This window comes from Anoplolepis gracilipes, chromosome 7 (assembly GCF_047496725.1).
Source record: "Anoplolepis gracilipes chromosome 7, ASM4749672v1, whole genome shotgun sequence".
NCBI classification, from domain to species: domain Eukaryota; kingdom Metazoa; phylum Arthropoda; class Insecta; order Hymenoptera; family Formicidae; genus Anoplolepis; species Anoplolepis gracilipes.
The window spans coordinates 12,643,481-12,667,728 of NC_132976.1; the positions used below are offsets into that span (position 1 = coordinate 12,643,481).

A 24,248-nucleotide genomic window follows, 5' to 3' on the forward strand; every position below is an offset into this window, starting at 1 on the left:
TTTTATCGAATTTTGTCAGAGCATTCTAAGAGACTAGCATTCTAAGAGACTGCAACTTTGAGTGTTACACTTGTTAATTTATAAAGGATACCTCAAAACGTGCGATTATTTATTATTTTATCTATGACTTTGAATTTTTTTGCAACTATTACTTTTTAAACTTAATGTAAGAATTGAATTACTTTTATTAATTTTATTAATTGAATTACTTTTATTAATTTAGTAATTAATATTACTATATTAACCTACAATTTTATATTGTATTATCAGAATGAAGATATACATGTCCGTTGTTCTATTTTTTACAATTATTTCTAATACTAATTTTATCATAGGATAATGATCGAGCCATCGCTCGCGCAAGAAAGGATTTCTTGATCCGTCACCATCTTGATCGTACTACTGGTGTGGGTACGTATTAATAATTCACTTAAATTCATCAATTTAAAAATATAATAAACAATATTAATAACTATATTTAATTATTGCCAATTAATTTAAAAATAATAATTATATTTAATTAATCTTTATCATTATCAAAGATATTTCATATCTATGTCGGATGTTTCCTAGATAGATAAAAATTAATATCATTCTATTTCTTAAAAAAATAAGTATATTTCTCTTCAAAACTATAAATAATAGGTTCTGACAATGAGATAAAAAATATCGACTTTAAATATACAAGAAAGTAAAAGCCAAGTGCGGGAAGAAAGACACAGAGAAACCAAATAATAAACTAATTTATAATAATAAATTATATTAGACGTTGCTATGCCATGTTTGACTCATTTCAGTACTATAAAGAAAAAAGGGAATACAAAAAAAAAATATTGTACAAGCAGATGCAATTAAGACTGCCGAGTAGTCACCGCAGCTATATTAGAATCAACACGTCATAAGCGAAAAATAATACTCTGATAATGAGAATTCTTGCGTGCCAATTTTAAATAAAAAGATATTTCGATGAAACAAGACTACAGATCGCTTTAGCACACTTATAAAATTGTTCGAAAATTAAACTTTTCTCTTGACAGTTAATAAATAGTCGTTGCTATAAAGTAAAAATTAAGAAAAAAAAGTTTCTCAATATGTTTTTCGGACATTTAATGTGTGAGCGGTTTATTAAAATGTTATAAACAAAAAAGTTTCATAAGTAGGACATAATTTTCTCACATCATGTATATTTAATGTAGCATACTTTTGTGTTACGAAACAAAATCTATTTCATACCTAAGACACAGGTTGAGTTGGGTTAGTTTTTTTGTGGGATGAGAGTGCAGGGAGAGGGGCCTCTCCCCCGCTCATGCATTCAATGTATCATTTAAATAAATACATCCATTAAAAGAACGCCTCATTAAATATACATGTGATGTGAGAAAATTATGTACTAATTATGAAATTTTTTTTGTTTATAACTTTTTAATAAACTTTTCAATAAATAACAAGCGACGGCTAAAATCTTTTAAATGTTACTTACGGTCATTGACCTTGACAACATATGTTAAGGTTAAGGTAATTGGAGCTGAGTCCCCTATTCGGGATTTTTACTCTATATTTTTCTCTTTTTTAATTTTTTATAAAAATTGTCTATAAAAATTATTTTTAAATAAATTTAAGAGAAATTTTATTCTATCAAGGTGATGGTGCACTACTTCCCTCTCCGACACGAGAGAAGTTGGAGCCTGTGATCCCACGACGACGCGATGATATCAAGGAGCATCGAGATGAAATTCAGCCGCGAACTAAATCCAGTCCAAAGAACAGTCCGAGAACTGGACGCTCGCAAAGTCTTGGACCGACTGTCACTGATCGTAGATCGCCTAAACGTCAGCCTACGCGTGCACCGTCCATTACTAAGGACGCCAAGGTATATTTAATCTATAAGTGATAATTTTTAATTAATATTCTTTTGATGTTATTTTTTTCGAAATATTTTCAAAGCTTGATTAAGATCTGTGATTGTAATTTTTCAAGCAAGACATAAAATTCGATGTTTGTTGTTTAATCACGGACTTTATCAACTGCGATGTTACTACACTTATAATACATAAAAAAACTATTGTTTTGTTCAGAGGAAGAAAATAAGACTCGGCATATTATGATGCCATAAGCGCATTAATTTATCAGTAGATGATCCAATTCCTAAAAACCATCTTGTACACACATAATTTAATTCATTTACTAAAAACAAACTTGAGAAAACATAATGTTTTATAAGAAAAAAATAGTGTCTTAATTAACGAAATTATTCTTACAATTTTAGAGATTACTTAAATGGAAATTATAATTTTGTGATATTGCAATCTATTTAAATCTATTTCAAGAAATTTGCTTTTGTTTGTTAAGGAGAAGGAAAAAGAGACAAAGGATAAGGAACAAAGAGAGAAAAGCAATGAGCGCGAAAGGCATCCACGACCGAGTAAGTAACAAAAACTAACGGACAATTATATTTTACATTAGCTATACCAAAAGTACTATCAACCGATTTCCAGTATCCCAGGAGATTGTATCCCGAATCGATTGAGCTCGTAATTTGTCAGTCGAATCCCCTTTGCATTTTCGTGCATAAACTGGATTTAGAAATAGAGAGTACATATATATTTATATTGTGTACAACTTTTTCGATTGCTGTCTGCTCTTGTGGGCCTTAAAAGCCGAACGTTACATAATTCGTCGTATACATGATTATGATATTTGTATATAAATTATATGCCAAAGATGCTCACCGCTCGCGATATACATATATGGCCGTTTATATAAATACATTTTGTTAAACTTAACAAAAAATATTGACAAAAGAGGATCCCTAGCTTCAATGATCTCTATATTAAGCTTAACATCGTTGCAGTTGGGTCTTTTTTAGTCAATATTTGATTTAAAGAATAAAAGAAATTTATTTTTTAATTAATTTAAAAACTTAAATAATTTAAAATATAACTTAACTTTTAATCGCTTAGAAGAGAGAGCACTTTATTATATTTATATATAATTAAATACAATACATATATATATATATATATATATATATATATATATATGTATATGTTATTTCTGCTAATAGAATATATATTGTGAAATATATTCACGCATAAAAACTGCTATGCGGTGAATGTCAATTACTCATAATTGCCTCATCATAAATGTTTAGGCAAATGCATGACAATCCTATCTACTTGTCTCTATTTCTTTGCCTTTGCCTTTAAAATTCTCGTTTAGTAATTAGTAGTTATATTGATAGACTGTATGAAGACTATCGTGCGATGTATTTTTCGCCTATCCTCTGCCGTCCTTTACGATGAAGCAAACAAAATTCTATTTTTATCTTATATATATGACGAATCATAATGATAAGTTTGCATATCAATTTTATCATTCATGAACGCAATTCATTATACATATATTTGTCATTTCATAGTACTTATCAAGAAAATATACTGTCATTTACACGTTCAATACATTAACAATGCGAATCTAACGTATGTTTTATGATTTGTATTATCTCTAATTCTTTTAAAAATAAATAATTAAATCAGTAATGTGGAAAATATTACAAGAAAGTATGTAATATATGATTATATATCATTTGAATATAATTATGTAATTTTATATTGCTTAAATCTAATTTCGTTCTCTCGATACATATAATATTGATCTTTTTTTTCAATTTTCTTTTATTAATATGCTTCTTATTGCAATATTAAGCATAGAAAACAAGAAAATTTAACGGAAAATAAATATAAAATAATTAAATTAAAATGTTTGAAAGAAAAAATATGTATATAAAAAATTTTAATAAAAAAGTACTAAAATATATTGGAAATAGATTTTAAAATAATTATATACTCCATTATTTTTGTGTGTCACAAACTTTACAAATGAAAATATGTATACAATTCTGCTAATTTTTGACAGAAAATCACTGCAGCACTATATATCACTGCACTAATCCATAATCACAACTATTCTCTATCTCTTTCCTTTTTACTCTTTTAATATATAATAACTCTTCTAGAACAACAGCTGATTCTGTAATAGTCACACACATAATAGACTAGATCAATTCTGATAGCAAAATTTCTTTTGTACGTATCCCAAATTAAAATTTTATAATGGATTTTAATTTCATATGTATTTTAAATTAATATTTTCTAGTGGATTTTAATTTTATATGTATATAAAAAGTATTCTTATAAATATTTTTTTTGTTAAAATATTACTTATACAATTTTAAAAAATATGTTTAAAATAAACATTATTTATATTTTTGTACAATGCACACGTAAAATATTTGTTTCAGTTATTGCACGAGTTTTATAAAAACATTCTTAAGATATATGGGGCCATAAGTGACCTGGTATCCGCCAGCAGAAGATTAATTAATCATATAAATCCATCATCTTTTTTTATAACTCATTAATAACCCAGTTTCAACAAAATTATCATATATGTTCTTTGTATACATAATAACAAATGCATATTTAAAAAAATTACTCTAATTTTAATGATAATTAAATTAATGGTAAGTACAAAACCAATGGATAGTACATTTTCCATCATTATCAATAATTAGTTATCATCATTATCATACTCTCTATTATTCAAGATAATCTTACTTCGGTTTTTATACAGCTACACCATCATTTTAATGATAATTAAATTAACAGTAATTACAAAACCAATGGATAGTACATCTTCCATCATTATTAATGATTAGCTATTATCATTATCATACTCTCTATTTTCTTAAGATAATTTTATTCGGTTTTTATTTTTATACATCGTATTATGCGCTATCACTATCGCACTTCGTTATTATCGTCATCACTATTATCACTTTAACCAAATCCTGTCATTGCTTATCTTCTCAATTAAAAGTCGTTTCGAATTATGCATCTTCTTCGCAAACTCTATTCTTTTTCTCTTATGATAATATACGATTGGAGATATAGATATCGTGAATTAGATTAATTAGATATGGCAGCGGGTATTTCAACTATGGCGAACCCAAGCTAATGTATTCATTGGAGCATAAACTTGCAATTTCAGCTTCTTCGGTTACTGACTTCTTGACACTATCTATATTGTCATTTTCACCATCTCCAAGCCCAGAGCCTGCTCTGTTCCACAGGAAGTTCTTGCAAACCGCGCATCATTAATGTATGTTTACTTGGCTATACAGGGTGTCCTACCTGCTCTTTACATGCTTACGAGAGATTGTCCTACTAAAGGACCTTTAGTAGGACAATCTCTCGTAAGCATGTAAAGAGCAGGTAGGACACCCTGTATAGCCAGGTAAACATACATTAATGATGCGCGGTTTGCAAGAACTTCCTGTGGAACAGAGCAGGCTCTGGGCTTGGAGATGGTGAACCTACTCTCTACATGCTTACAAGAGATTGTCCTACTAAAGGTCCTTTAGTAGGACAATCTCTCGTAAGCATGTAGAGAGCAGGTAAAAATAACCCCATAAGTTCCTATAAAATTTTTTTCTAAAATACATTCTATCGAGATATTTGTCTCTAAAGTTTAAATTTGAGAATCATTTTTCTTAAATAACTTTTATATTACTTTGTAGATCTTAATAATATATAAGAACTTTTTTTATTATTAAATGTAGATCTTTAAAATAGTGTGATAGATTTTTTGATATCATCTCGGAGAACCAAAATCGGATCATCTGTAAGTCTTTTAACTTACAAAACTTTAAAGCCGGTGGGGTTTTTTATTTTTAAATTATGTTTTTACATTCTTCACATCTTTCTCTATGAAAAAGGTATTCTTGTTTCATTTCGTTAAAATTAACTCTTTTCAAGAAAAACGCATTTAATCGATAGAAAGTAAACCTTTATTGGTAATAATTGAATAATAATTTTCAAAATGATACAAAATTACATATTACAAATGAATTACAAAAAATTACAAATAAAATGAAAGGAAATTACAAATGATCCTGGGATATTATGACGGGTGTTGCACAGTCGTCAATTCGTCGTGCACAGGAATAGAGTCGGTGGAAGTCATTTCGAATATTTATTTGTAAATTTGGCTAAATTTGTTTTCTTTTAAATAATTTAAATACGCAATGTAATTTTATGTTATTTTGAAAATCATTATTCAATCATTACGATTAAAAATTTACTTTCTATCAAATGCGTTTTTCTTGAAAACATTTAGTTTTTAATGAAATGGAACAAGAATATCTTTTTCTTAGAGAAAGATGTGAAGAATCTAAAAACATATTTTAAAAATAAAAAAGCCCACCGGCTGTAAAGTTTTGTGAGTTAAAAGACTTACAGGTGATTCAATTCTGATTCTCCGAGATAATATAAAAAAAACCTATCACACTATTTTAAAGATCTTCACTTAATAATAAAAAAAGTTCTTGTACGGGTACCGGCAGAAATGGTGTCCGTCGACAACTTCAGCGTTACACACATACAACAGAAATCATACGTATACATATGTACTAACTTCATGTGTATACGTGTGATCCTGAAATTGCCGACGGACACCATTTCTGCCGTTGCGTGTACATTATCAAGATCTACAAAGTAATATAAAAGTTATTTAGGAAAAATGATTCTCAAATTTAAACTTTAGAGACAAATATCTCGGTAGAAATGCATTTTAGAAAAAAATTTTATAGGAACTTATGGGGTTATTTTTACTTGCTCTACATGCTCACGAGAGATTGCCCACCTTCACCAAGACACCCTGTATATCTACTGCCCGCCCATCTCATATTGGTTTGGCGTTTAAAAGAATTATTACATATCCAAGAGTATAACATATAGGTCTCAATCTTTTTCATAATTGATTCCGATTTATCTTAGTTTGATCTAAATAATTTTTGACACATTTTAAGCTCATGATAAATCTTGCAGAGTGAAAAAAACATAATTAATATATATATATGTATATATGTATATATATATATATATATATTTGGCACTAGTATTTCACCTCTTATTTTTGAATCTGCATATATGTATACACCCGTATTATATATGCAGAATATACATTGTTACATTCACGGATCAATCTCAAAAATATATCTAATGACAGATCACTGAACCACAAAAACATGTTATAAAAAAAACAAAATTTATAAACACACTTTCTAACAGTTGATAGCTATTGGCATACTAAGGGCGCGTTTGGGGAGACACTATATAGCGCCAACAGCGTCGTTCTATCTTTGTTCAACTTTTAATGAGTAACAAAGATAGAACGACGCTGTTAGCGCTATATAGTGTCTCCCCGAACGCGCCCTAATTCATAACGGGTACTGTACACCATATTTATCAGCGGTAGGGTGTATTATAATTGATTTACACGAGTAACACCATGTATTACAGTTTTATATAGATAACTTACAATTTTATATTAATACATAACTTATATTATTTGTTACTATTGTTATATTATTTGTTACACGCATTATATTACTACAATAATGTTTACTGAGTTACATTTTCTATAAAATAATATATTATTTTACATAAGAAAATTGTCCTATAAGAAATGACAAAACTCTGCACACGCTCGTAATTCTAACAACAAATAATCAATAAGAAAGACGGCCAATAATCGAGCAAATTTCAATATATGTTAAAAAATTAAATAAAATTTATTGTTCAAACCTTTGAAAACATATTAAAGTAAACGTTTCGGCTGTACGCAGCCTTTATCAATACTATGTAACCTGTATAAATTGAAACGCAAAAAGCCAAAGTAAAGATAGTTAGCATGTCAACTGGGTCACATTAATATAAAAATTCCGACGTCAATGTACCAAAAAAGATAAAACACATTACAAATTCAACGCAAATCAAAGTCCATCGCAAAACCGCAAGTCTCACACCAATAATTTTTTGGCCAATACACAACGATCATAATTTTTTTCTTTTCTTCGTGGGACAATCATTACTTCTTCGGTAGAGGGCGAGAAACAATAACCGTCCACTATTGACAAATCATGCGTTTTTTCAATAAAGGGCGAGGCCATGCTTTCTATGAAAAAGAGAAAAGGAAGAGTCTCACAATAATGATGGCTCGAAATAAAGTCGTATTGCAAATGTGGAACTGAATTAAAAAAATTTTTCTGAGCTTACTCTTCCTGTCCATAATAATTTTCACAAAAACTTAATTTCACACGAAACGCTCTTACAAAATTGTCCTATTTTTCAATACATATTTTCTTAAGAAAATTATAGAAATAAAGAATTCAATTCTACAATCAGTTCTGCATAGTAAAAAGTCTATATTTTAAATATATTGTAGCAATACAACATAATAATTTATAATATAATAAGCACACAGTACCTATCGAAAATTAAATCATTATTGATAAAATCAAACTATAATCAAACATTGTTAAATAAAAAAAAATATAAGATGCCTAGATTTTAAAATTAAATTTTTGCAAACAAAATCATTTTATATATTTTTTTAAAACTTTCTTTCAATTTCATGAAAACAAAATAGATACCAAACCTAATATATGCAATGACCGTACTTCCGATGAACAATCAGTTTCGATTTTTGTCAAAACTAGACAGACTAGGCAAGCTTTTGCGAATGCACGAGAAACGACCTAGAGCTTTAATCATCAATTGTACTGTTTCTTGTACGATATGTTTTAGCCTTCCTCGCGACTACCGCCCTTCCCCATCGCCCTCTTCATCATGCCAAACCCACAACCATCACCACCAACACCACTACCACCACCACTACTGTCACTACCGCTAACAGTACTAGCGCAAGTACCGTCTCGGTAAAACGTTCCCCGGTAAAGCATTCGGTTCATACGACCGTCCATCACCCACCTACGTCGGGTGCTGCCGCTGCGGCCAGGCCGGAGCGCGGCGTTAAAGATTTAAGCCAAAGGTGCCGAGGTGCGAATGACGAGGTTCAGGCAAAATTGGCCCGCGGGCATCCAGCAGCTGCGGCTGCAGCCGCCGGCAATGATCCATCATCCAAATCATCCCTCGATACGCGATCCGCATCAAATCAAGCCGCTACTGCTGTCGTCCAAGCTAGTAAGTAGCATGTTGTCGTGGTCTCGGTTTATAGCATTTTGCTCCTTTTTTTTAACGTTGCTCAATCATTAAACAGTATCTTTGCTTCGTGTGCTCGCTGTTTTATGTATCTATATATAAATGTAACTTTGATACAGGATATCTCTGTTTCTACCTCTGTGTAATCTTTCACTCTCTTACTCACTGATCTGTGTCTCTTTTTTTACCTTTTCTTTGTGCGGTCTAACCATTACCTTGTCTCGTCATGATGCATGATGGAATATCGATTTAGCGTTAATATTTGGATGCTGTGATTATGGTAAATATTTTAAACTTTAGTGCACATGTGTAAAAGAGAGTTTATTTTGCATAAAGCATAATGATCTCTTTTTTTTTTTTTAAGATGAGATATCAAGACTCCCGAGTAGTCATCGCGGCCATATTGGAATCGTGATGTCATAAGCGAGAAATAATATTCTGAGAATTCTTGCGTGTCATTTTTAAATAAAAAGATATTTTGATGAAACAAGACTACAGATCACTTTAGCATATTTGTAAAATTGTCCGAAAACTAAGTTTTTCCCTTGACAGTTAATAAATAGCCGTAAAATGAATGTCAAGATAAGCCTACTTACATGGAAAAAAAGCGGTTTGACAACTGTCTAAAGAAATGGAAAATTTTTTTACATAGTATATTTCTTGCTAAGCTTAATTTTCGGAATATTTTATAAATGTGCTGAAGCGATCTATAGTTGTTTCATTGAAATACCTTTTTATTTAAAAATGGCACGCAAGAATAATTTGGCTGTCAAAACGTCACTTTCAAACGTCAATGTGAGACAAAAAAAGAGAGAATGATATAGACAATGCGAGATAAAAAGAGAGAGCATAATGACAGGGTTCTTATTCCTATCGCAGCTATGATTGTCGCCACTGTCAACTTAGAGTTTTTCGGCGACTACTCGGGAGCCTTAGGATAAGTATTTTAATATCTATAAGTTAAATAAGATAAAACAACATTATTGAAGGAATAAATTATATATTATATTTTCTGCCGAATTGGAAAACTTAAGTAAAATGCAAAATAAAAAAGATATTTTTTTGTAATATAGTTCTATGAATTAATTATAATTTTAGAGAGTAGAACTCATTATCGCAACCATATTTACGTTTAGTATAAAAATTAATGATGTAGATTATATTTTTTTCTGGGAGTTAATTAATATTTTAATCAATTTGAAAAATCGATTAGTACACACACTTCCAATCTATTCAATAATAACTTTAAAAATTAAGATTCTGTTGTTAATAGACAATGGCGACGTAGTTGTGATAAGAATAACCCTATTATTGAGATCTCTCTCTCTCTCTCTTTCTCTTGTATTGTATTCTCACAATTCAGCAAGCTAGCCGGCTAAATGATTTAAGGTGATGTCCCATGGCGCGTATTGCGATACGCACGTATTAGCCGTATCAATAATGAACATCGTTTGTGCGTGCGTGCGTGCGTACGTGCATGTATGCGTGTACAGCGTTCTCACACTTCCATACAATGTTGTGTATTCTAAAGTAATTACATTTACATATATAGGTATCGATTTGTCTTCTATCTCATTAATTTTTATAAGAATAATTTTTACGAACGAAATACTTTGTTAACACTTACATTCCGATTCTTTTGAGTCTCACTGTCGTAGGATAGATATGCTTAAGGTTTGTTGAATATTTGGATATTAAATACTTCTAAACTAATAATAAACTACATTAATGCGTTCTACTTACTATATCTGATTCTCATTTAGCCGATTTGTGGAAATTTGATATAAAAAATCATCAATTTTTATTGCTAATATTTGAATGTTTATAACCATATCTTACATATCAATTATATGTTCTTGCGTGGAACTCAAATGAAATAGATTATTGATACGTATCCCTTTTTTGTTTCTGACAACAAAATCGCATACATATTTATATCAGCAATATAACTAAAAATAATTTTTCCATAGTTTTCTAGAAGATTGTTATCTGACCGACACAAAGGTAATAATTTAGAAGATTATAAAAAATAACAAAATTCTGAAAACAGATTTTGATGTCAAATTTTTTTTAATATAATTAATTTTAATATTCTTAATAAAATAATTGATTGAAAAGTTCTCGCTAAAAATAACATATACATAATAAATGTTTTATTTATATTTAATAAAATTGAGAGATATGTATTTTTATAATAACAATAAGAGAATAAACTTATATACTTTTCGTTGAAGATAAAAATTTTTTAAAAATTCGTTAGTTAAGTAAGTAATACAAATTATAAGAAAAATGAAGATAAAGTCTTAGTTTAAGGGTTGACAAAACTGACGAGCGAACTCCGGCGTCAGAGTTACCAATAATTCTCTTTTTTGATGTATAGATGTATGTTCGTAAATGCACAAACACTATTGCATTGCAAGAAAGATAAAGACGGCATTATTGTTTCTCATTGTCTCTTCTTGTCATGATACCAACATGACTTGTTAGCTGCATCTTAGATACAAATAGCAATATCCATATCTTGTCTCAGAAAATAATATTTCCTCATGAAACTGTTTTTCATATATTTCTGTATGAGTTTGATATACAGAGTCAGATTTTGCAATTTGACTAAAAATTTATAATAAATAAAATACGAAATTGTGTATTTAACTGTATCTGATCATTGTTAGCTACTCTTCACATTTATTAAACATTTTATTTTGATCTTTTTTTTAAATCCCTCTGTATCAATGAAGGCGATGCTGATTATAATAATCATAATTATAATGCGATTTTTTTTGTATTTTGATCAGAAAATACAGATGTATAGTTTAACAGCGGTAGAAGTTTCTTCTATCAATCTTTAAAGAAACTTTGTAAACTCTATTGGGATGGAATATTTTTATCATTCTTTTATATAATCTCTTCTTTTTTCTTCTAAAAACTTAATCATTGAGCGAATGGACAAGAAAATACATAATATAATGCTTTATTGGTAAGAAATTAAATAATTGTTTTCGCAGTTTATAACGAAAGTGATATAGCATATGTTATAACTTTTAACAACCTGTTGAGTGACACATACATGCACATCATACTATAGTTGCGTTTAAGGAGATGCTACTAAAATGATCTATCTTTGTTCAATTTTCAGTAAGTAACAAAGATAGAACGACGTTTTTAACGTAGCGTTTCCTCGAATGCACCCTATATGTATGTATTTATTATGTATCGCGTGTCTCGTGTGTGTATATACATATACACACATATCCGTATTGTGTCTTTCTATATTTTTTGTCGTACATCTGTATTTGTATCTGTATGTATTGTTACGTATCTCTATATTGCATCTAAAGTACACCAGTATTTTCGGAATTATATATAGAGTGATTTATTTTAATCTTAACAGTCAAGAAGAGGTTAGGTTAGGTTTTACTACTTTAACCTCTTGATTTTCAACTATTTGACCGTTAAAAGTAAAATAATTCACCCTGTACATACAGGATTTCCAAGATTAAATTGTGAGGTTTCGATAAATTTTTTATAACACAAACTAAATATTGATATAAAATTTTTTCAATAATAATTTGCTATTGTTTCTATGATTCTATTCTTAAAATGACGTGAATCTCTGATTTTCACACTATATACATACAACATTTTTTTACTTTTCCCCTTAAGAAACCGCCTTGTCGTTAGACAAGGATTACAGATTTACACTGCCCAATCAGGCGACACAATTAATTTCGACAGTTTAAGTTTTCTTATGGGGACTAATAAAAAATGTAAAAATTGTATACATACAGTATGTAAATCAGATTTACGTCATCTCAGGAACAGAGTCATAGAAACAAATGCGGGAATTACGCTAGATGTTCGTCATTGAGTGTAGAAATTGAATTCAATTATGACATGTGCCGTGCCGTTAATGAGGCACATATCAAAATTTACTGAATAGAATAAAACTTTGTGCTGTTGATTATTATTTAAAAAATTATACATTTAATTTATGTTATAAAAATTTATTGAAACCTCATCATCTATTCTCGGATTTTCCTGTATACTTTGTATACACATACACATTATATTATATTATATATATATATATATAAGGTGTTCCAGATCACCCATCCACCCTTTTTATTTTGAAAAGGGATGATGCTAAGAAGTTGGGAAAACAACTTGTGCTGCACAACATTTTTTTTAAGGCGAATACTTTTTATCTAGGTTTCTAAGCTCATTTCTAAAAGTTCACAAATATTCTTTCATGCAATTCTGAGAGGGAAAAACTTATTTTATTTTATGTGTATAAATTGCAACTTTTATATTAAGCAAATATATTGTTTTGTTAGGTTAGAACTTGGTCGGTAATTCGACATCCCCTTAAAAAGAAACTTTTGTTTGAAAAAAAATTTGATATCTTTTATTGTTACCAAGAATTGAACAAAAAACATTTGCAATTATTATGACGTTCAAAAACGATCAAAAATTAATTACAAATGTTCAAAATGCCTGCCACCTTGATGGAGACACCTTTCCATCCTTCGTCTTATGCTGTCAATCGTCCTCAAGACTTCTGCAGAAGTAAAAGCTGGTTAATTGTGCGCCTTGCAATTAATGAGAAATGCGCCAAATAACCGTCTTGTTGAAACCACATGAAAAATTATCCGTGTTTATGTTTGGTCCGTGATTCGTATCATGAGTTTGATTCATGTTTATGTTTGGCTCGTAATCCGTTCCAAAATATCGATATTTTAAGATAATTTAGAAGTTCGAGCGTTACAATCATTGCAAGCGTTTTTTAATCATTTCTCTCTATTGCTAAGTGATATCAAATTTTTTTTTCAAACAAAAGTTGTTTCTTTTTAAAAGCTCTATCCAACGATACCCATGTTGTCTCATGTTGCAATTTAAAACTTTTGAGTTGCCTTTCGTTTCCGGTATTTCCGAGCGGTTCCCAAAACTTAAAGCACCACCATCAGAAACTTCAGATAAGCTTTTATGATAAATATGTCTTCTCAACTTCTTAGCATCACCCCTTTTCAAAATAAAAGGAATAGTCAAGTGGTCTGAAACACTCTATATAAAATATATGTATGTGTGTATGTGTGCGTGCGTGTGAATATATATATATATATATATATATATATATATAAAAGTGTGTAATACTATTCATAACCTTTATATTCTTTTCTACTCATATTCGAGGAAGAATTTCGCCTGCACTCGATGGCATTAAATCTCTTGATTTTTCTCTTAAAAATGAAGTGATAGTTGAGAATAATAAAATATATCACGATCTCGATTTGTTCTATATATTAATAAAGAGACAAATATGTATGGAACATTCTTTTCAAATTGAGCCACCCACTGTTTTTTATACAATTGTACTTGATATAGAAAAACCACTTTACACACAAATGTACTTACAGACATAAGCTATCAAAAGCCATATAAATTTTAGAAAAATTTAAGACGGCAGATTTAATATAGCGAACATAAAAATGTGAAACAAAAAAATGTGAAAATAAAAGAAAATACGATGTCAGCATTCGTAGAATTCACTTTAAGTTAGTTTCCAAGCCCTGACCTTGATTACAAATTTGTTCAAATTTCAGAAATTCTTATGCCTGTAACTACATTTGTATGCAAGGTGATTTTTCCATGTTGAGTAGAATTTTGGAACGTTGGATGACCTGCTTGGCAAAGAATCCCTATATATATATATATATATATATATATATATATATATATATATATATATATATATATATATATATATATATATATATACACAATATATTTCGTCGCAGCAGCGCAAAATAATCAACATTCTTGATAATGATTTTAATGATTTTAATAATTTTAATGATCTTAAAAACACATAGAGTGTTCTAATAGATTTTTCTATTCAAATGTCAGTATTTTATATACAGAAATATAAGAAAAAATGTAAGAAAATGTAAATAATGTATAAAACAAAAATATAAAATATAAATTTTAAAACTTTGATACAAAGTTATAACAAAAACATATGAAAAAAATAATAATAGGCTTGCTCTCTTAGAATATATATAAATAAAATAGAGATCGACAACGTTTATCTCATTTGTTTATACAAGCTATGTTTTTACTATTTTAGATCGTTGATCATTATTATATTTTCTATCAGTATATTCTAAATAAATCTCACAATTAGTTATAAATAAATAAATAAATAATTATTATTTTAATTATAATCAATTAATATTAAGATGAAAGCAAAATATCTAACAAGTTAATCATGGCAATTTGACTTATCATCGAGTGCAAGGGCAGTTCGACTCATCATCACCGAAACATGGGATGTAAGGCAACCATTTATATCGACAATAAACAGGTTTGCTCCAAACGTTCCAGTGACAGCAGAACCCCAAGTAAACGGGGATGTCACCGGTGGAGACTCAAGTGTCGCCTCGACGCCACCGTCGCAAACACACGCGGCACCGATATCTGCTACTCAAGCAAATCAATGGTTGGACGACGAACCAGTAGTGAAGAGTCCGCCGGAACCGACAAGAGTAAAGTCGCCGGAACAGATGATCATGCGTTCACCAGAACCTGTAAATTGGACCGTACCTCTCGATACGGGCAAGACTTTCACTGTCACGCAAAACGTCCGAGAAGGTAAGATTTTGATGGTATTAATAAAAAATATTAATATTTGAAAAGTTTTTCAGAAGAATTAGTTGTGTCTTCAAAATGAAAATTTTAGAGAGAAATTTTATAAAGAAAATATATTAAATTAAAAAACTGACATATATGTATATTTTTCCTTTATTCCTTAACACAGGTAGCTTTTGTAAGCAACTACTGTGCTCACAATAAAGTTCAGTTTGAGCCATTTAATTTGACATATATTTATTATGATCTGTCTCTCTCATAATCAGTTTAAAAGATAAGAGATTGACCACTTATAGCAGGACCCTGCATACTAGAGATATTTTATATATTTTTAAATTTTTATATTTTTATAAATTTTATTATTTTTTATTTCTCCTTTATATTATTTTGTTGTCTTTTTAACTAAATAAAAATTTAAACATATAAAATAATATGTCGATTTTAGTACTTTTTCTTTATTCTTGTTTAGTAATTGTGACTATAATATTACATTAAATACATAATATTATTCTGATATAATATTATTTTATATTATTTTATATTATTCGATATAATATTATTCTGGTTGTAATTCTAATTATCTCTTTCAAAGAGCCCCTCACGCGTCCGCATAGTGAGACAAAGACGTGGGCACCATCGTCTGTACCATCAGCACCGCAATCGGCACCGCCAGAACTCGCGGCACAACACAAATCACAACATTCCCAGCATTCCGGATACAAGTCGCCCGAGAGTGAAAGCGTCTCGCTCGGTAGTTTTAGCGGCATAAATGGCCACAAAGACCTAGACTCGGAAAGAGACAGTCCATTGCCCACGAACATACAGGATACATCTACGAAGACTGAGAAGGTCAGAAGCATAATTATACGAGATGTATCAAAAGTTTGAGAACTATTCTAACAGCGTATTTCTGAAACGTGCCAAAAAGTTCTTCATTTTTTTCTTTCAATAAATAATTATCAAATTATTATAAATTAAAGATTTAAATAAAATAAAGAATTTAACAAAAATATGGTAATAACTTATAAGAAATATTGAAATTATTCCTTTTGTATTTAATTCTAGATCATTGAGGAGACAAAAGAACGACAAAGCCCAGAACCGGTAAAATCCGTGGCGGGTACAAACTTAAGATATCTGGAGGATCCGACGTTCGAAGTGGAGAAGGAGAAAGATAGCAGCTTGCCGACAACGACGACACTGGTGACAACATCGTCATCTACACCGCCTGCAACACAACAGAGTTATCGTATTCTCGAGGCTGAGTCATCGTCTCAGGATATTGGTGGCAGTGGTACCACGAGCGCCGGAAGTAGCATGGGTGGTTATCACGTTTTAGAGGCACCAACAATAGTATCGGATTCGACACAACGTTCCGCAGCGAGTGACGTTCTTGAGAAAGCACGTAATCGTTTTGACAAGTTCTGGGGGAAGGGTAATAATGGCACAGAAAATTAAAGGGTTTGAAAAAAAACAGAAAAAGAACGTTTCAAGGATTCTACGTTTTTCATCTCAGAAAGACAGGATGAGTCCTTTCGGAAAAGGAACAAGATTTTACTCCCCTATCGATTGGTCTGTCCACGTACTTTCATAGCTTCTAATTGCTCGGGAAGTGAGATTGTACTATGTAAGCAAAGAGGCGAAGAAATGAGCCGAAATAATGTCCCCATAAAAGAATTCCACCGATCATCGATGATAAGAAGATCTTCATGACTGAAACCTTGAAGAAGCCTCAGGTTTCTTCACATTAGCACATTGCCGATTCTGATAATCGAGAATTGCAGAAGAGAATCACGTCTACCGAATATAAATTAGAATTTCTCTAGAGAGTGCGATCACATCAATATGAAAAAATAATATTTTCGTTAAAAAATAAAAGATAAGGCAAGTTTAACAAATAATCAGCGCTGAAGATTCCTGAAAAATATGATCGATAATTGATTTACGTGTTTATCAAAAATACTTAAAAAGGGAAAGATGCAAATAGTATACGACAAAATGATTAAGATGATATTAAGTCTCCCGAGTAGTCACCGCAGCCATATTGAAATCGTGATGTCATAAGCAAGAAATAATACTTTGAGAATTCTTGTGTGCCATTTTTAAATAAAAAGATATTTCGATGAAACAAAACTACGGATCGCTTTAGCACATTTGTAAAATTGTCCGAAAACTAAGCTTTTCCCTTGACAGTTAATAAATAGCCGTAAAATGAGAGTCAAAATAAGCCTACTTACATGGGAAAAAAGTGGTTTGACAACTGTTTAAAGAAATAGAAAATTTTTTTTACATAGTATATTCTTTGCTAAGCTTAATTTTCAAAGTATTTTATAAATGTGCTGACGCAATCTATAGTGTTGTTTCATTGAAATACTTTTTTATTTAAAAATGGAACGCAAAAATAATTTGGTTAGCAAAACGTCACTTTCAAACGTCAATGCGAGACAAAAAGAGAGAAGAAGGTGCATTCAGAAGACAAACCGCTCACTGAGTGCTCAGTGAGTAGCTGTTCGTGATTGATATATACTCTTATATTCTAAAAGCTACGTCAATCATGAATAACCGCTCACTGAGCGCTTAGTAAGAGCTTAGAAAATTTTCTAGATCTGTGTACTGGATGCAAATGTTCTCTAAGCTGCTCACAGTGAGCAGTCGCCATTTTCAGCGTAGTTTTTTATTGCTCACTTCGTGCTCACTTTGCTAAGGCCGGAAACACACAAAAAAACTTAAGCCATAAGACTTAAAGCATAAGTTAAAGGACCAATCACGGTCGAGACCTTAAGCAGCCATTTTAAAACGTCAGCAGCGCTGAAAATCCCATATGGTTGGAATTGTTACATCTTAAATCTTACGGCTTAAGTTTTTTTGTGTTTCCGGCTTTACTCCGTTCACTTGTGCATTTATCCCTATGATCTCGATGCATATATCCAGTAGATAAAAAGCGCTCACTGAGCGGGGCTGAGCGGCTACCTGTAAGTGCTCAGTGAGCGGTTGTGCTTCTGAATGCACCCAATGATTCAGACAATGCGAGATAAAAAGAGAGAGCATAGTGACATAAGGGTTCTTATTCCTACCGCAGCTATAGTTGCCATTGTCGACTCAGAGTTTCTCGGCGACGACTTGAGAATCTTAAATACATCGGATTAAACAAAATTAAGGATCGGCAGGAGTGATGGGCAAATTCCAACGTCAAAATTATGTTACCAAAACATTACGAAATGAATTCTCATTCGATGTATTGGTGTATGTCCATATACGCACAAATACTATTGCAAGAAAGACAAAGATGACGTTATTGTCTCTCATTGTCTCTTTTTACGCGATGCTACCAATACGAACTACATTATAAGTATAGATAACAAATATCCGTTATTGTCGTATTCTATCTCAGAAAAGAAATATTTCTTTATAATTTTTTTTAATGTATTCCTTGTATCATTAGAATTTGCAGTACAGAGATGAGTTTTGCATTTTAGTTGTTACCTACTAAACACAAAGCAACAGTAATGTAACATCAATGTTATAATTTCCCACTCAACAATATAAATGTTATATACAAAGCATGTTATATTGCAATTACATATTGAGTGGGAAATTATAACATTGATGTTACATTACTGTTGCTTTGTGTTTACTGGGTAATAATTTATAATAAATAAAATACGAGGAGCAGTTACATCTGATCTGCGATAGCTCATGGTCAATAGCAGATTTTTGAAAATTTTATTTTGACCTTTTTCAAAAAACCTTTCTATACGTTATTGTAAACAATGCTGCTGATTACAAATATAATTTCATTACATGATTTTCTCTGTATTTTGACTGGAATATGACAATAACGATCTCGTAGTTTACAGCCGACAAGGTCTTTCATGTTCTTTCCTGTCGATCCTTAAAACTTAAAATTTTCATAGAAACACAAATTCCAAAAGATTCCAAAAGAAAAAACCTTTACATCAAATTATCGATCATTAATAAGAAAGTTTTTTGCTCTTTCTTCGCAATCAGAAGATAGATCGTAGGACTATATCGTGGATCCATACAGATATCATTAATAACAAAAAAATGAGATTATTCCAGACTAAAAAAAATGTCAAGATAAAGAATTCGAATCAAGATGAAGGACTGACATGAGAAATTGATATGATGACAGTGCGTGCAGATTAAGCGGTCTCAAACTCAAGGAATAACTTGAGAACATACCTAACATTTACACACTAACTAACATTTATACACACATGCTTAAACACATGCATACAGATATAAACACATGCAAAAAAGATATTCGCATATTTCATTATTTCGATTAATTAGTGATTTCGTTGCGAGATTTTATAGGCTGCAAAAAATAAAATATAACAGACTACGTGAGATGCATATAGTGGATAAAGAATTTATTTGCTCATCTATTCTTTGGAATATTTTTATGTAAGAAGCAGAAAAATAACATTGCAAATATGTATGTATTTATCAAAATACATTGTTTTTATTTATACTAGTATATGAAATAAATATATAGTAATGTTTTTGTTGTGCAAGATGCTAGTTCAAAAAATTATATATAAAATTTATTTAAAGCTTTTCTTTTTTTTTACCCATATACATATACACCATTGCAAATCATGAATCTATAATATGTAAACTGCACACTCCTATTAAATAGAGAAAATTATGTTACCGGCTAAAATCAGAAAGATATGTGCAAGTGAACAAAATATCTGATTTCTGAGTCTGATTTTTAGAATAAAAAGGGCATTCGTTCAATATTATTGTGCAGAACGTTTTTGCAACACATGTTATACGCAGTCGCACTGTGTGCATCATCTCTCGATTGTGTGTTGCAATGATTCTGAATTTTCTTGATATTGTAAAATCTTTTATATTATATTTTTCTAAATTACAGAAATTATTTAGTCTTGAAAAATAACAGAATAGACTTTATAGTATTTACAAGTGTGTACAAGAATTACAGAACGTTTAATACTAGTTTCAAACATTTTTATTTTATTATAAATAACAATATATCCGACTTGCGTTTACAAAACAGTCGAAGTCGAATGAATTTTCCCCTTATCAATTATCAGCTTTCTCTCGTAGAAAAGCTTGGTCTAGATTTATGATATGCCGTGATAAAACAAGAGAAAACAGGGGGAATAGTAAGTGATGTCACACATATTGTGCGAATATACAGAGGGAAAATCAGGTATTATTTTGCATCTCTCTCAGTTCTGCCGGCGACATAAAATAACGATGCGCAGTATACAGGGTGTCCTGGTAAAGGTAAAACAATCTTGTGTAGAGAGCAAGTAAAAATAACCCCATAAGTTCCTATAAAATTTTTTTCTAAAATGCATTTCTCTACCGAGATATTTGTCTTTAAAGTTTAAATTTGAGAATTATTTTTCTTAAATAACTTTTATATTACTTTGTAGATCTTAATAATGTAAAATTATATGTTAGAAATGAATTACAAAAATTACAATGAAATGAAATGAAATTAAAAATGATTCTGGGATATCATGGCGGATGTAACAGTTATCAATTCGTTGTGCATGGGAATGCGTTAGAGTCGGTCATGGATGTCATTTCGAACATTTTTTGTAAATTTAGCTAAATTCGTTTTCTTTTAAATAATTATAATACACAATGTAATTTTGTGTCATTTTGAAAATAATTATTCAATTATTACAACTAAAGGTTTACTTTCTATCAATCAAATGCGTTTTTCTTGAAAACAGTTTTAACAAAATAAAACAAGAATTTTCTTAGAGAAAAATGTGAAGAATCTAAAAACATAATTTAAAAATAAAAAAAAACCCACCGGTTTTAAAGTTTTGTAAGTTGAAAGACTTACAGGTGATCTGGTCCTGGTTTTTGAGATGATATAAAAAATCTATCACACTATTTTAAAGATCTTTACTTAATAAAAAAAGTTCTTGTACATTATCAAGATCTACAAAGTAATATAAAAGTTATTTAAGAAAAATAATTCTTAAATTTAAACTTTAGAGAGAAATATCTCGGTAGATATGCATTTTAGAAAAAAATTTTATAGGAACTTATGAGATTATTTTCACCTACTCTCTATGTGCCTACGACAGATTGCTCACCTTTATCAGAACACCCTGTATATATTATAGGTCCATGATGCAAATACAGGTACGCATATACATACGTGCACCGACACGTGGACAAGTATTTAAGACAAATACACATTTATGCAAATACATTAACATTATATAGGAGATATTAAAGTGATCCCGTACATACGAGATCCACACATAGTTAAATCCGAATTCTTTTTCCATTTATAAAACTCGAAACCGAGTATCGAGTATCGATAGGTAATAAAAACAGCTTGTTGCTATGAATAAATAAAATCGAGAAGAATAAGTAGCCTTTTAATCGCTTCTCGTGCGTTTTATATAAGTCTATATACGGAATATATAATAATTATATTAACACGTATACACTAAGTATACAATTATGAGATACAGCACTCGCGGATTATAAATAAAATGCAGTATCTTATTGAGAATTCTTCAGATCGACAATATTGTTATTAAGTAATATTATTCAGTGAAATAATATTATGTAATTTATAATTAGTTAGAGAAGATATTAAATTTAATATTTTCATGACAAAATTGTCGTGAAAATTAATTAATCTTTTTATATATTTCTTTTATATACTTATTTAAGTGTAATATATTTGAAATATTTATTTTTAATTAGTATAAATATATTTATTTATTTATTTTTATGTTGACTTTTAATGAAATTAATTTTTCTTATCTTTTTGTGCAAAAAAATTGTCTAACAATAAGATAAGAATTACACATGTAGATTGAAGAGATCTGTGGAATCCTCGGGATGCAGAATCGCGAAATAAATTTTTTTTTCGAAAATAGAGAGGAGATCTCTCTTTTTTTACATGTTATTGTCACGAAAATACTTATTCCATTTCCAAACCGAATCTCGACCATCTCGCGTGTGATTTTGTGGATGAGTTTCGTTGTTGTTAATAATTTCTAGCTAAAAGCTATTAGAAAATAAATAACTTCTTTTACTCACTTTTGAAATATACCTTTAAGCACTTTTTCCATGCTGTTTGTAAAATTTTACTTTAAATAATTAAATCTTAATTATAAAAGCAGCACCGATTAATTATTTAAAGCTTGATACCTTATTATAACAAAAACATAAGAATGCATGATAATATAATGATAATTATATTCCAAACAGACGAGTATGTATATAATAGAAAAACATCTTTAGTTGCTTTGCAACTACAATTTATATCAATAATTCTAGGAATAAGAATTGCACTACGAATCGCGAATTCAGCGACTACAAACGAATTTTTCACAAGAAAAAAAGTAGTAATTAAATTTATCACATAATATTATAGCAAAAATATTTTGAAAGTCAGAAATGATTATTTTTTATTGGATCGTTCACCGCGAATCGCGGCGTACATGGTCGGGAAGACGGTCTCGAAAAATTTAATCATCACTTATGAAGCAAGATAAATCACTGTAGTAAAGTGTAGAATTTTTTCACAGAGTATGTAATGCGTTGAACATCTTCGCAATTAAAGTTTAACATAAAATATTGTTGTGTGTGTGACGACGATAATAATGACGATTACGTTAGAAGAATGCTTCAGCGTTATACTTAATTTGTCGAAACGTCAAAATTTATTGAAAATGAAAACACGGATTTTTAAATCAGAAGTGAATCAAAACCGCACAATGAAAAAGAAAAAAAAACAAGAAAAAAGAATGAAAAAAGGTGGATGCTATCTATGTATGCTATATATTCCGTCTGTTTTCTTACGCAAATGTGTATGTTCTTTCGTATGTTTCTCGTTGAAGAAAACAATAATGAAAATAATGAAATGGAAAAAAATCTAAAAAAAGCTTGAAAAAAGATCAATAGCAGGGGCGAGAGTTCACCGATCTTTCGTTCGGATTTGCAATAAATTTTTAAAAAAATATCTTAAATATCTTAAAATATAGAGTATGTTTGATTTGAGAAAAACAGAAAAAACAAAAAAAAAAAGAAAAATATTGAAATTTCTTTTATATCTATTCAAAGTTTTATAATAGTTATATAATATATATATATATATAAGATATTATATAATATATATATAAGACATATAAGACATTTAAATTAAATTAAACTAAATTATATTTAAACGTTTAACTTTTTTAATGTTTTATTGCAAGATGGTCAAAAGAAAATGATTCATTTTATTTTTATATTATTTATTATTTATCAAATGAACCAAAGAATTCGGAAAACACTCGCTCCCCAGTGAGAAATGACTTATCAAATCGATGTCGATTTGATATCAATTTGATGTAATTTCGATGATTTGACGTCGATTCGATGTCAATTTGATATCGATCGATAGGTCATTTCTCACTGGGTCGTCCTCGTTTGAAAATGTCATAAGACAAAAGAAAGGTAACTATGGAGTTTTTCTTTCTATCATGAATGTGCATACGCATATATACATTACACTCCATCCAC

At 29.9% G+C, this 24,248-nt stretch overlaps 1 protein-coding gene across 11 annotated transcripts in view; it reads left to right on the forward strand.

Annotated features, from left to right (window-relative positions):
* The window catches only part of LOC140668164 (uncharacterized), a 73,292-nt gene extending 49,205 nt beyond the window's left edge, over positions 1-24,087 (forward strand). For 10 of the 11 annotated variants that reach the window (XM_072896873.1, XM_072896874.1, XM_072896883.1 and 7 more), the window contains 7 exons: positions 336-411; positions 1,641-1,870; positions 2,350-2,422; positions 8,649-9,044; positions 15,444-15,710; positions 16,300-16,556; positions 16,773-24,087. In XM_072896873.1, coding sequence (XP_072752974.1) covers positions 336-411; positions 1,641-1,870; positions 2,350-2,422; positions 8,649-9,044; positions 15,444-15,710; positions 16,300-16,556; positions 16,773-17,165 — 1,692 coding nt within the window. In that variant the 3' untranslated portion in view covers positions 17,166-24,087. The remainder of the gene's footprint in view (positions 1-335; positions 412-1,640; positions 1,871-2,349; positions 2,423-8,648; positions 9,045-15,443; positions 15,711-16,299; positions 16,557-16,772) is intronic. The other variant, XM_072896884.1, reaches the window with a different exon arrangement.
* The last annotated feature ends 161 nt before the right edge of the window (positions 24,088-24,248 follow it).